Source organism: Anguilla rostrata, chromosome 8, assembly GCF_018555375.3.
Source record: "Anguilla rostrata isolate EN2019 chromosome 8, ASM1855537v3, whole genome shotgun sequence".
In the NCBI taxonomy this organism is placed as follows: Eukaryota; Metazoa; Chordata; class Actinopteri; order Anguilliformes; family Anguillidae; genus Anguilla; species Anguilla rostrata.
In genome coordinates this window covers 54,598,929-54,611,739 of record NC_057940.1, presented here as the reverse complement: position 1 = coordinate 54,611,739, position 12,811 = coordinate 54,598,929, and the positions used below count along the sequence as shown (strand labels likewise).

The window sequence follows — 12,811 nt, the reverse complement described above, 5'->3', positions numbered from 1 at the left end:
TTTAAAAATAAAACGTGTCAAATTTCAGGCAGATCTTCATTCTGAATCTCAAACACACTCACATGCCAACACAACACACCTACAAAGATACATCTGGAAGTCAGCGATTAAAAATAAAAAAAATGTATATAAAAACTATGATTTTATTTACACACTGTATCATTTCAACGGTTAAATTTAACACGGAGGAGTGTTGCAAACAAGTGCTGTCCTTGGTGTGTTGGAATGCCACAATGGGCACCTCTGAAAGAAGCCATCTTGGCCAAAGTTGGCCATCTTGTAAGATAACCTACATCCTCTTATAATGGCTTCAGTGACAGCACCCATTATATCACTCCTGATCCACTGCAGTGTGAGCCATTCCAGGTTTTTAAATAATAAAAAACGAAAACCACGTTTTTGTTGGTGACTGCAATCGCAACATTGACCCGATTCTCATAGGACCTGAAATGGCTCAAAATGCTTCGCAGCAGGAATTGCTTACTTTTAAATACCTGCAAGTTTCTAGGCAGTTTTCGGAATAAAACATTTCTTAAAACATGCTGGACATTAAAACTATACACATCAGGTGCAGGTCTGTGGCAAGGGTGCACAGATGTGGGAGAGGGCCAGCCCCTGCCCCACCCCCTGCAAGGTTTTTAAAAACCGGCTGACTCCGCCCCCCTCAGAGGGCATCCACTCCCCGGATCCGTCGAGCGAGCTGCAAGTCCCGCGGGAATAGGGTCACGCTGGCGGATGCGACAGGTTGGCGTAGAAGAGCGCACAGAAGGCTTGAGCCTAGGGTGGGTGGGCAACAAGAGGCACAGGAAGTGACACTCAGGGCCGGAGTGGAGGAGTGACACATCAGGCCGGAGTAAAAGGAAGTGACACGTTCAGGGCCGGAGTAAAAGGAAGTGACACGTCAGGGCCAGAGTAAAAGGAAGTGACAGTTCAGGGCTGGAGTAAAAGGAAGTGACACGTTCAGCGCCAGAAGAAAAGGAAGTGGCATGCCCAGGGCCACAGGAAAAGGAAGTGACACGTTCAGGGACAGAGGAGGAAAAGGAAGTACACGTTCGGGGCCAGAAGAAAAAGTGACACATTCAGGGCCAGAAGAAAAAGGAAGTGACACGTTCAGGGACAGAGGAGGAAAAGGAAGTGACACGTTCAGGGCCAGAGGGAAAGAAAGTGAAAGAGGAAAGGAAAGTGACACGGTCAGTGCTGAAATGGCGCGGTGTCCCTGCAGGCACACAGCAGTGCGGGGTTAGCGTACCTCCTGCAAAGCCAGCAGGGCCATGGCCTGCCACCTCAGGTGCAGCTTGCTGAAGGTCTGGCACACCTCCCGAACCTGCAGACAGCAAGCAGGGAGAAGTGAGTGAGCGTGTGCGGTGGCCTTGTGTGCCAGAGCAGAGAAAGAGAGAGGGGGGGGGGGAGAGAGAGAGAGAGAGAGAGAGAGAGGAGAGAGGAGAGAGGAGGAGAGAGCAGGAGAGAGTGCGCGTGAGTTTGGTGGCTGCAGTACCACTCTGGAGAAGGGCGCTTTCCGCAGCAGGAGCTCGGTGGACTTCTGGTATTTCCGGATCTCCATTAGGGCTCGAGTGCCGGGCCGAAACCTCCTCCTCCTCCTCTCTGGGGAGCCCGCTGACGCTATGGCGACAAGGGAGGGGAGGGCACATTGATGTAGAGAGAAATTAATTGGTACCAGCACACACAAACACACAAGTGCTGACACACGTACAAGTAAGTACACATATAAATGGGCATATACATACAGGCACAGATTGGTGGAGACACGTACAGGTATATACACACACAAGTAGAGATAAAATCGGACAATGGCTCGGATATAGCTTCTATATGCATGCGCTCTAACTGGGACAAATACTTAAAATCACAGTTGGAGAGCCAGAGGCCAGAAGCGATTCACCGCAAGCTTGGTACACCGTCGCTTACGTGGTGGGGCGGGTCTGCCCGCTCTCGCTGGCGAAGGCGGGGGTGGGGAGCGCCGCCGAGGTGTCCCGGCCTTTCGTCTGCCGCTGGAACGGCGCATTCTCCCGATGTGCCGGGCGCGACGTTGTCTTTAGAGACGGACAAGGGGGGCACAAGGAGAGCAGGGTTGCCAGACTGGGGAAGAACCTCCAAATGTAGGGGATTCAAAAATAAAAATAAAAAAATAAATAAAAAGCAAAAATGTATGGGAGACAATGACAGATGGAGGATTAAAAAAAAAAAAAAAAAAAAGATCTGAGGGCCAAATTGTGAGAAATTTGTATGGGAGTCAAGTGAAGAGGAGAGGTTTTGAAGAGTTTTTTGGGGGAATTAATTCGGCATCTAACATAATGCATGGAAACGTTAAAATGTATGTTGGACACGAAGTTTAGGTTAGCGCTATTATGTGATGATAGGTGAAACATATTTCATTTTAAGATTTTTTTTTTAAAAAAAACGAAGACTTTTGAAACACATATTTCAACGCAACCCAATATTATTTCTACAAAATTTGTCTACGTACGGTAGCAGTAAACATCTTGCTGCTCTGGGACTCCGCTTCCTGAGTCAACAACAGCTACCTCCGACGTAGCTTAACTTACCACTGTGATTTGGTGTAACGTCGCTAAATGCAACCGCATTGCAAGGCTACCACAGCAACATACAACTTATGCAACTAATGTCAACCATTTGATTGCTTGTTTGGTGTCGGTGTGATCAAATAACATTAACTGAGTGTTCACAGGCAGGTAACGGTAACCGAGCTAGCTAGCTAGCTCCGGATGTTAATGTCAATGGTGGTGCTCTGGCAGCTACTGAATTCCAGGTCCCGCAGGATGCAGAGTCTGCATGCATTTGCTCCAACGATGCGCAACGCCACCTGATTTCACAAAGGAATTTACCTTCTTGATTCATTACCTCCTGTCAACAAACGCATTAATTCGTGAAGTCAGGTGACGCGTAACGTTACAGTGTATGGTGCTCTGGTAGCCGTGCACAGTGGTAGCTAGTCTAAATGTAACGGTAAGTTATTTAGCTGTGTAAACAGAATCGCTCGAACAAACAAAACGCTATAAAATAGCCTGACAAACGGTCGCTATTTTATCGTTAGCCATCTAACGTTATATGTATGCATATCCGTTTGCTATACATCCCAACGAACAGGTTAGCTAAAATAAAAAACGGCAACTAAGTTTACTGAAAAGGATAGACAGCTGGCAAGCTGCATCACAGCAAACGCTGCGGTCCGCGATAAAGGTTGGCATCCTCGCTAACTATTACTTTCTTAGCAAACGCATTTAGATCATCACACTTCAGACGCTATTTCGACATTCAAAATGCGCTATGCAGACAGAATAAAGCAGCATATGGTGATTAACTTACCAAAAATTACACCAGGAGACCAAAGGGGTGACTTAATGTTGTGCCAGCAAGCTACATTGCTAGCATCGCAGCATGCGGAAGTTCAGCGAACTCGACGTGTTCAAATGATGCGCCGTCTAAGCGCCCTGTGTGATTGGCCCTTGCCCTGGCGCCTCGGACCCAATCGGAAAGGTCTTTAACCAGTCGGAGCTTCTGGGCTTCAGATCGACCCAGGATCACTTCACCTATCGCACAGCCTTCCACTAATAATGTTATCCAAAGACTCGGGCTGATCCTGAATCAGCGCCAGGCGTAACTTATTTACTACGACGAATACAAGGCGTGGTGGCGTATCTGACCGTTCATTGGACAGTCAACATGCCAATTAAAAGTACAGTTTAAATGCCCTTAACTTATCTCTGATTTCAGTTTGTATTCTATGTACGGGCATGTAAATACTTACCAAATAATACTTTATATAAACTTTGTTATTGCCATAAACTCTCAGTTTAAGTTATCAAAAATTCTAACTTGTAGTTACAGACACCACTTATGATTAACCCGTTGTATTGTACTAAATTTGGATATCAGTTTTGGTCACAACAAACATATAATTCACAAATAATATTAAATTCCATTTATTTAATCAAAAGCAATAAGAAACTGGAACAAACAAGCTCAAACAAAGTATAGTTCTCTTGTGAACGTGTATGTGAACTTGTGTGTGCATGTTCATTTTTGTGTATGCCTGTGCGTTAATGTGCTTGTGTGTGTGTGCATGTGTGTAAACATGCAGGTAATGTGTGACCGTCTGTCTGTATCAGTTTCTGTTACTCGGTGGGAGTGTAGTTGTTTGGCAGCTCTGCCTTCTCCCTGCTCCATAGTTTCACCAGCAGGGGGAGCAGCATCTCTCCGTGCTTCTTGTCTCACTGGGTTCCCATCATTTGGACAGACTCGTCCACGATGTCCAAGGTGAGAGGGGTGACTTTCTCCGACAGCACAGCTGTGGTGCCTGGCTTGTACTTATACGTCCCCTGCCTGAGAGAGGGAGAGCGAGAAGGATTGAGAAAGAGAGACCAGGATTCAGAAAGAGAGATATGGAGAGAGGGAGACAAAGTGAGAAAGAGAGCCTATGCACAAATAAGGGTAGTTTGGTTTTTGAAATCATAGTGATTGACGGATTTGCCTGAGCCATTTCTGTGCCCAACCAAATGCCTCACGCCGCGTCCAGGCGACCAATCAGTGGGCGGAACCCTGGCCAATGGAGCAGCCCGGGGCGACCAATCGACAGGCGGGTGGGCGGGACTCACCTGCACCCCTTCTGCACAGGTTGGTCGAACGCCCGCAGGTACTGCACCCCCGCCTCAGTGATCACGCACAGGTCCACGTTGCTGCCGGAGCCCAGGTCACAGAAGATTCCCGCAGTGACGGCGTCTCGCACCAGCTGCTTGGCCTCCTCCATCTGAGGGAGGAGGGAGGGGGGCGGGGGGCGGGGGGAGGTGGGGGTGGACAAGGAAGGAGAGATAAAAGTACATATAAGAGGGAGGTGGAGAGAAGGGAGAGAGAAGTGGATGGATGGATGAATGGATGGAGAGAAATACAAGGAAGAAATGAAAGGATAGATGACATAAGCAGAAGCAAAAACACAAAAAACGAAACCCATTTCCTTTAACTAAGACAACTGCACTATAATCATACGATACGATAAGAAAACGGTCACATCTGACCTCCATGTCCGGTTTGTAGCGATCCTCAAACACAGAGATGGCTGGCTCTGCCCCAGAACCTACAGCAGCACAAGAGCACATGGCACTGTGTTACAAACTATAACAGAAACTAACATTACATTACAACCAGACAGTAATGCACTCACAGTGCACTCACAGTACACAGAGAAACAGTAAGGGAGGGAGAGGGGCGGGGCCGTACCCATGGTGACGAAGGTAACGGACACACAGAGAGACAGTAAGGGAGGGAGAGGGGCGGGGCCGTACCCATGGTGACGAAGGTAACGGACACACAGAGAGACAGTAAGGGAGGGAGAGGGGCGGGGCCGTACCCATGGTGACGAAGTTAACGGACACACAGAGAGACAGTAAGGGAGGGAGAGGGGCGGGCCGTACCCATGGTGAGGAAGGGTAGTTTATCGGTGGAGCCGTGCGGGTAGACACAGTACAGGTGGGAACCTGTGACATCCACACCACCGACGATGAGAGAGCAGCCAATATGGCCCTGATACCTGTAATAAATCATCATTATTATTATTATTATTATTATTATTATTATTATTTTCACTGTTGTTATTCTTCTTATTTCATAATCCTAAGAGTAATTCTCTCTCTCTTTCTTTCCTCCCCCCTCTGTACTCTCCCCTCTTCTCCCCTCCTAATCTCCTCTCCCCTCTCCCCCTCCTCCTGCCACCTCCCCCTTCTCCTCCCTCCTCCCCCTCAATCCCCTCTCTCCCCCTCCCTCCTCCCCCTCCTGCCACTCCCCCTCTCTCCCCCTCCCTCCTCCCCCCTCCCCTCTCTCCCCCCTCTCCCTCTCCTCCCTCTCTCCCCTCTCACCCTTTCTCCCTTCTCCTCCCCCTCTCTGCTCCTCCCCTCCCCTCCTCCCCCTCTCTCGCCTGAACAGCATCTGCTTCAGCTGCCGGGTCACCGTGACGACCAGCGGCGGACGGCCCGTGCTGAGCGCGTGCAGCTCCACGTTGGATGACATCATCTGGGTGGTGACCTCAGCGTCGGCGGCCACGCCCGCCCCGCAGCAGCTACGCGAGACAGAGGGACCGGAGCGTGACTCGTGAGCGCGCCAAAAAAACGTCCGATGTATTCCGAGGGGACCCGACCAGCAGAAACACGTGGCTGGGCTGGGCCTGTCCCGGACGGCCTCTCCAACAATCCACCAGTTTAACTTTTCATTCCAGTTACATCACCAGGGTCCAGTACAAACATGTACTTGTACTTACTTACCCTGTAATTTTAAAACTAACTGCAAAGTGTAATTGTTTTTTTTGTTTTTTTGAGAATTCGAAGTATTTGTATTTCGGGCAGAAATGTTTTGTAATTTGTCGGCGGCCAGGTGACAGTGCTCTCCCTTTGACAGTACTCTGTGTCAGTGTTCTCTGTGTCAGTGCTTGCTCTGTGTCAGTACTGTCTGTGTCAGTGCTCTCCCTGTGTCAGTACTGCCTATGTCAGCGCTTGCTCTGTGTGTCAGTGCTATCTCTGTGACAATGCTTTGTGTCTGTGCTCTCTGTGTCAGTACTGTCTGATCAGTACTGCTCTTGTCACGCATTCTTGTGTCAGTGCTATCTCTGTCATAGCTGTCTGTGTCGCGTTGCTCTGTGTGTCAGTGCTCTCTCTGGTCGTGCTTTTTGTCAGTGCTCGTCTCCTGTCACTACTTCTGTGTCAGGCTTCTCTGTGTGTCAGTGCTCTCTGTGTCAGTGTTCTCTGTGTCAGTACTGTCTGTGTCACTACTTTGTGTCAGTGCTTCTCTCTTGTGTACTTCTGTGTCAGTGTTCCCGTCAGCTGTGTCAGTGCTTGCTCTGTGTGTCAGTGCTCTCTGTGTGTCAGTGTTCTCTGTGTCAGTACTGTCTGTGTCACTACTTTGTGTCAGTGCTCTCTCTGTGTCAGTGTTCTCTGTTTCAGTGCTCTCCCTGTGTCAGTGCCCTCGCTGTGTCAGTGCTCTCCATGTGTCAGTGCTCTCCCTGGGTCAGTGTTCTCTGTGTCAGTACTGTCTGTGTCAGTGTTCTCCTTGAGTCAGTGTTCTCTGTGTCAGTGCTCTCTGTGTCAGTACTCTCTGTGTCAGTGCTCTCTGTGTCGGTGTTCTTTGTGTCAGTGCTCTCTGTGTCCGTGTTCTCTGTGTCAGTGCTCTCTGTGTCCGTGTTCTCTGTGTCAGTGCTCTCTGTGTCCGTGTTCTCTGTGTCAGTGTTCTCTGTGTCAGTGCTCTCTGTGCCCGTGTTCTCTGTGTCAGTGCTCTCTGTGTCGGTGGTCTACCCACTATATGTTGGGGGCAATGTAGTGGATCTTCATGCAGTTTTTGTCCGCAACCACCATGTCATCTGTGGCTCTTGTATCTGCTCCCAGTATCACTCCATCCTGGGGGGGGTGGGGGGAAGAGATATAAAGAACCAGTTATGGTGACATTCATATTAACACTAGGAATCACTTGGTCACCAAGAAAATCCTCAGAAGTGAATACATGAAAAAAGAAATGCTGAACAAAACCAATTTTAAATGTAAACTTCAATTGTGTATTATAATGACCACAAGGGGGCGGCAGTTTCACAGAAGTCTTTCAACTCGCCTTAAAAAGGATTCCAGCGATAGTGGTTCCGGTTTTCCTGGCTTTGGGAGCTTTGTACCCCACCTCTGACAAGTTGCTTTCCAGGACAGCATTTCTGTTGGAAAAACAGCACATGTCACACCTTTACACCGCTCACTCGCACATTCAGTGAAAATGTCCTGACCAAATAGTAGACTAATCGTAGTTATCTGAACATCTTTATTTAAAATATTTTGTCATAAACTGAAAAGTAGAGCTATACAGATAACTCTATAGACACACACTGTCCGCTTAATAACAAAATACATAACAAAAAAAAAAACTTTGAAATACTTAGTTACAGGCTACAAATCAAATTTTCTTCATCTTTTTAAGTTTGTGCTCATCTTCCTCCATGTGGCATGTGCATATGGGGTGACATTAGCTCAGGAGGTAAGAGCTGTCTGGCAGTCGGAGGGTTGCCGGTTCGATCCCCCGCCCTGGGAGTGTTGAAGTGTCCCTGAGCAAGACACCTAACTCCTAGTTGATCCCAACATGCTGATTGGTACCTTGCATGGCAGCCTTTCACCATTGGCGTGTGAGTGTGTGTGTGAATGGGTGAATGAGAGGCATCAATTGTAAAGCACTTTGGATAAAAGCGCTATATAAAATGCAGTCCATGAATGTGCATACAGGTGGGTATTGATTACCGATAGGCTGTGTCTCTTTCATCCTTAAAATGTTTCAATGCTATGTTTCAATGCAAATGTTTTACAAATTCAGTTAACAGAAATAACTACGCTTCAAATTGTACAGGTTAAACCTACTGAACTTATATATTATACTGAGCATTGAGAAGCCCTACGTCTTTGCAAAACAATCCAGCCATCCACACCTGTGCCAAAATAGTAAGCAATGCATAGGCCTTGTAACAAAAGTAGGCTATTTAGCCTACTTTAAACAGGGCACTAGTACTTATTTTACCCATACCGATCAATACAGATCGCACATCTCGCTGCGAGTAGCCATAAATGTTATATTCACTTACACTTGATGCCCCATCGGGTTGTTCCTGAATTCTCGATCGCACAAAATGTTACTCACCTCCGGGTGTTCTCAAAAGAAAAACCGCCAGTAGGAGGGTAGTTTGGCCTTCCCGTATGTATCATTGTCAAAGGAGGTTAAATTCGTTCACCGCGTTGGTTTGATGAACTTCAGATAACGAATCGATGCAAATAGAGGGAAGATACCAATTCGTATTTTATTAATACCCAGGGTTTTGACGCCGTAACGCTGTATGACTCGGTTTGCTGGACGTGTCAGCGTTTTAGGCTTTATCCGCGGACGCGTTTTCACATTTGAAGTATCTTTCACTTTCAGTTTTGGCACATGATTCACCCAAGGAAAAGCGAATTAAAGGTTCAAATGCTAAATGGACAAGGTCTGCAAACCAAGATCTGTCATCAACTATCTATCGTACACTCCTAAATTAAACCCACCGTGACTGATTCACGATTAAACGGATTCACACACGGTGCTTGGGAAGAGTATTTTGTATTTCACTGAGTTTCAACATTTAAATGCCTGCATTTCCTAGTAAGTGCTGTATACACTCTGTGACGAATTTAGCTGTTAAACATAACAATATTATTCCATTGTGAACCCCGTTTCTTTTTTAGGTGTTACGACAAATAACTGATGCACAGTGCTGTCCTTTCGGCATGTAATTGATAAAATAGGCTACTTCTCAATCAGAAATCCCCCGATCACTTCATATTAGCGCGCGCGCACACACAATAATTCACACTAAAACATGGCAGAAAGATGACACCATTTTATTGACATATTGTGAATCTATCTTGTGATTACTGTAATGAAGCTGGACGTACCGTTTCATGTTTTTACAGATTTCTCACTGTTAATAATGATTATAGATGTTAAGATAATTTCCGTGTCGGTACTATTGGTTAGATAGATATACTCTTAATAATGAATATTTTCTTGTGATGGAGATGAATATTTGAGGAAAAAAATATTATGGTTTGGTAACGCGAGGCACAAAATAACCACCCATTCCTTCCGGTATCGCATAGCAAAAAACATTTACATGTAAAAATAAAAAATTAAAATTAAATTACATTTGACAAAATGACACTTAGTCACAATAATACATCTTTTAGACCATTAAAAAAACCAACAGATACGCATATATCAAAGTGTTATAAAAACATTTAACATATCTACATTTACTTATATAATTTTGTAACTATGTGGTGGTTTATTGCAATCTTATTGTTACAATATAAGTCCAGCTCCCATACATGACGAATGAAAAAAATACAGATCCATCCACTTCGAAATATTCAGGCACTGTTTTGATTTTCCAATATTGCACCGCTGGCCAATGGGAGCATTTTGAAATACGAAACCCCTCCCCCAACATCCCCCGCAATAAATTCTAACTCATTTTAGCGTTCCCCCTAACTTCAACCCCTTTCCAACTGAAACTCGGTCCAGTATAATATAATATGGCTCTGGGCAGACCGGAGAACTCTGGTATAGTCGTTTTAAGCATAAAAGCAGGTATTTGTGTCTGGCTATACCTTGCACAGTCCACTGAAATACTGGTCAGCCCAGAGCAGGGTCAAGTATGTGTTTGAAACATATTAACTCGCCTGGGCCTGGTAAAACTTAAAAAAAAGCACTCCCACATATTCCTGAGAATTTTCAGTGATACAAAGCCAAAATGCACACATAAAATGAAATGGTTACTTTTTCGTGACTGTTGAAGGTTAAAGTGGACGATTGTTTTTTTTTTTTGTTTTTTTGTTTGTTTTGTTTTTAAAATTGTCAAGTAACGTACAGGAGTGTTACTAGTCCCTACAAAGAGTTCAAAGTATTTTCAATACTGGGCCTCAGTAGGGAAATTCTGCACTTTTGACTTTCTTTGGTTGATCCTCATTCTTTCATCGAGGAACACCATTTTCTTATTCTCTCCCTTTTCCCTTTCTTTAGTCACTCCCTTTCTTTTCACCTCATCGTGTCTGTGTGCATGTACTCTCTCTCTTCCTCCCTCTCTCTCTCTCTCTCTCTCCCTCCCTCCCTTCTAGCCCTGAGCAGGGGGTGTGAAGGAGGCCGGGCGGATCTTCATTTCGGCGAAGGGGATGGAGAAGTCTTTGCCCTTCCAGCTGGTCCAGATCACCCCCTGCAAAACACGTCAGGACAGATGAGGGGTCAGGACAGACAGGGGGTCAGGACAGATGAGGGGTCAGGACAGATGGGGGTCAGGACAGATGGGGGTTCAGGACAGATGAGGGGTCAGGACAGATGGGGGTCAGAACAGATGAAGGGTCAGGACAGACAGGGGGTCAGGACAGATGGGGGTCAGGACAGATGAGGGGTCAGGACAGACGGAGGGTCATTCAGACAGCCAACACGACAGGTCACATGACATGCCTCAGCTGACTGAACACTGAGCACCAAGTGCCACAGTGGAAATGCATTTCTCTCCTCAGGCTTTCTGCTGTGTCAAGTTAATTTATACGCATCATAATATGTCAGTCACATGACATGTTCTGTTCTGTCGCAATCATTCAGTCAATCAATCAATCAATTAATCAGTCAATCAAAAGGTCTGATCCAAAGAGAGCTATTTTATACAGACTCACCTGGTGGTTGGTGTGGGTGTCGTACAGGCCGTTGAGGTTGGCCTCATGGCAGTTCTTGTACCACCACCCCCCCCTGTAGGACATGGAGCAGCGAGTAATGAAGGGGTTGGGGTCGCGGTCCCACGTGGAGAACGGGCGCTGGTCGTGATATGCCATGGAGTCCCCTGCAGGGGGCAGCAGGGAGCAGAGGAGAATGGAGAAGGGGGAGAGGACGGGGGGATAGAGAAGAGGTGAGATGAGAGGAGAGGGGGAATAGAGGAGGGGTGAGAGGAGGAATGGAAAAGGAGGGAGAGAGGAAAGGAGGAATAGAAAAGGGGTGAGAGAGGAGAGGGGTGAAAGAGAGTGGTAGGGAATGAACAGTAGATAGAACAGAAGGAGGGAAGGAGGGAGGGATGAGGGGGAAAGAAGGAAGGGACAAGGGTTTTGGGGAGAGCAAAAGGAAAGAGCAAAGGAGAGGGGTTTGCGGAGAGTGAAGAAAGGAAGATGAAGGAAGAGAAGAAGGGGTAGGAAGGAGAGAGAAGGAGTACAGTTGTGTAGAACATTCTTATGTATGTAGCACGATCAAGGTAAATCTGTACAAATTATTACTGTGTTTCTTTCCAGGTTTTATTCTCATCAAACTGTTTGTCCCACCCCTGGCCACACCCTCAGCCCTGCCCCTGGCCACACCCCCAGCCCTGCCCCAAGCCACACCCCCAGCCCTGCCCCCTTACCGGCAGTGCCGGAGTATCCAGACACCCTGATGGCGTAGTACCGCCTCTGCGTGTCCACGGAGAAGGAGGAATACTGCGCGAAGGCTAACTCCGCCCCCACCCGCAGGTCCACCCGCATTGCCATGGGAACCTTGCTGGTCAGGTTGTGAAGAAGCTCGTTGCCTGGCGACAGAGACGCACACGATTTCAGGCAAAGGTGCCGGAAGGGATACCCAGAAACAGAGCCTTCTGCTGCTAACGTGCACTGATTGGCTTTCTCGTGGGAAACAGGTTGTGTCCTATTCCTCAGTTAAAATCTCCACAGGGCGCTGAGCAAAACTGGGATGTCCATACAAATGTAGCCTAAACATTTGTTTCATACAGCGGCTCTTTTCCAAGTAGCAGACGGTTTGATGTACGGTGCTACTCACCGTCGACGCCATCTGTAACAAATTAGAGTCCAAAGTACATCAACAGTATTTATGGGCTTGGCTAAGATTCACAGCATATGTTACGCAATCTTAAAATATATATCACAACTTTTGAAACACGTGCAAAATAATGGCTTACCGTAACAACAAATTAACGCTTGAAATTTATTTGTAATTACTACGGGGAGTTCCGGGTTCCACAGTCATAAATATATTCACTGGTGATCCTGACCCCTGATTATAAATTAAACAATAGTGGTGAATTCCGTCATAAAAATGCAGATGAATGTCCTGAAGTTTTATATGATGAATTCGCTTGCTAATAAAATCACTGCACAAATATAACCAACCAGTTGTGGTCATAACTAACAGGTCGAGTTTATACACACAATTCCTGTTCAGAAAAACATATAGATTTTCATACACAGCAGACATTTTT

The 12,811-nt window shown here is 46.6% G+C and overlaps 3 protein-coding genes and 1 long non-coding RNA gene across 8 annotated transcripts in view; 1 reads left to right on the top strand and 3 right to left on the bottom strand.

Annotated features, from left to right (window-relative positions):
• The first annotated feature begins 103 nt into the window (after window positions 1-103).
• On the top strand, window positions 104-375 carry LOC135260389 (uncharacterized). Its single transcript, XR_010331566.1, has 2 exons — window positions 104-208; window positions 251-375. It is a non-coding gene; the product is annotated as an uncharacterized LOC135260389 (long non-coding RNA).
• A 548-nt stretch (window positions 376-923) lies between these two features.
• On the bottom strand, window positions 924-3,692 carry LOC135262115 (histone H3-like centromeric protein A). The gene is made up of 4 exons (XM_064348972.1): window positions 3,346-3,692; window positions 1,927-2,109; window positions 1,496-1,620; window positions 924-1,324 (listed from the first exon to the last, which is right to left on the bottom strand). Exons 2-4 carry the CDS (start codon window positions 2,021-2,023, stop codon window positions 1,241-1,243), a joined length of 306 nt encoding a protein of 101 aa, XP_064205042.1. The 5' UTR covers window positions 2,024-2,109; window positions 3,346-3,692; the 3' UTR covers window positions 924-1,240.
• Window positions 3,693-3,946: 254 nt separating this feature from the next.
• Window positions 3,947-9,254, bottom strand: psmb10 (proteasome 20S subunit beta 10). Its single transcript, XM_064348970.1, has 8 exons — window positions 8,686-9,254; window positions 7,624-7,717; window positions 7,318-7,415; window positions 5,948-6,088; window positions 5,448-5,563; window positions 5,052-5,110; window positions 4,635-4,786; window positions 3,947-4,362 (listed from the first exon to the last, which is right to left on the bottom strand). Exons 1-8 carry the CDS (start codon window positions 8,748-8,750, stop codon window positions 4,251-4,253), a joined length of 837 nt encoding a protein of 278 aa, XP_064205040.1. The 5' UTR covers window positions 8,751-9,254; the 3' UTR covers window positions 3,947-4,250.
• A 146-nt stretch (window positions 9,255-9,400) lies between these two features.
• The window catches only part of LOC135262112 (tenascin-X-like), a 35,334-nt gene continuing 31,923 nt past the window's right edge, over window positions 9,401-12,811 (bottom strand). For all 5 annotated transcript variants that reach the window (XM_064348965.1, XM_064348966.1, XM_064348967.1 and 2 more), the window contains 3 exons: window positions 11,963-12,124; window positions 11,250-11,413; window positions 9,401-10,786 (listed from right to left, as the gene is read on the bottom strand). In XM_064348965.1, the coding sequence (XP_064205035.1) occupies window positions 10,688-10,786; window positions 11,250-11,413; window positions 11,963-12,124 (425 nt within the window). In that variant the 3' untranslated portion in view covers window positions 9,401-10,687. The remainder of the gene's footprint in view (window positions 10,787-11,249; window positions 11,414-11,962; window positions 12,125-12,811) is intronic.

Bases quoted from the DNA above. Each gene is read 5' to 3' on its own strand.
- LOC135262115 (XM_064348972.1), bottom strand. From the start codon at position 2,023: ATGCGCCGTTCCAGCGGCAGACGAAAGGCCGGGACACCTCGGCGGCGC. The intron at 1,621-1,926 runs GTAAGCGACGGT...TTGTCGCCATAG, and splicing joins GGGCAGACCCGCCCCACCAC to CGTCAGCGGGCTCCCCAGAG. The intron at 1,325-1,495 runs GTACTGCAGCCA...TGCTGTCTGCAG, and splicing joins AAGCGCCCTTCTCCAGAGTG to GTTCGGGAGGTGTGCCAGAC.
- psmb10 (XM_064348970.1), bottom strand. From the start codon at position 8,750: ATGATACATACGGGAAGGCCAAACTACCCTCCTACTGGCGGTTTTTCT. The intron at 6,089-7,317 runs GTGGGTAGACCA...TGTCTCGCGTAG, and splicing joins TACATTGCCCCCAACATATA to CTGCTGCGGGGCGGGCGTGG. The intron at 5,564-5,947 runs GCGAGAGAGGGG...GATTTATTACAG, and splicing joins CTGAAGCAGATGCTGTTCAG to GTATCAGGGCCATATTGGCT.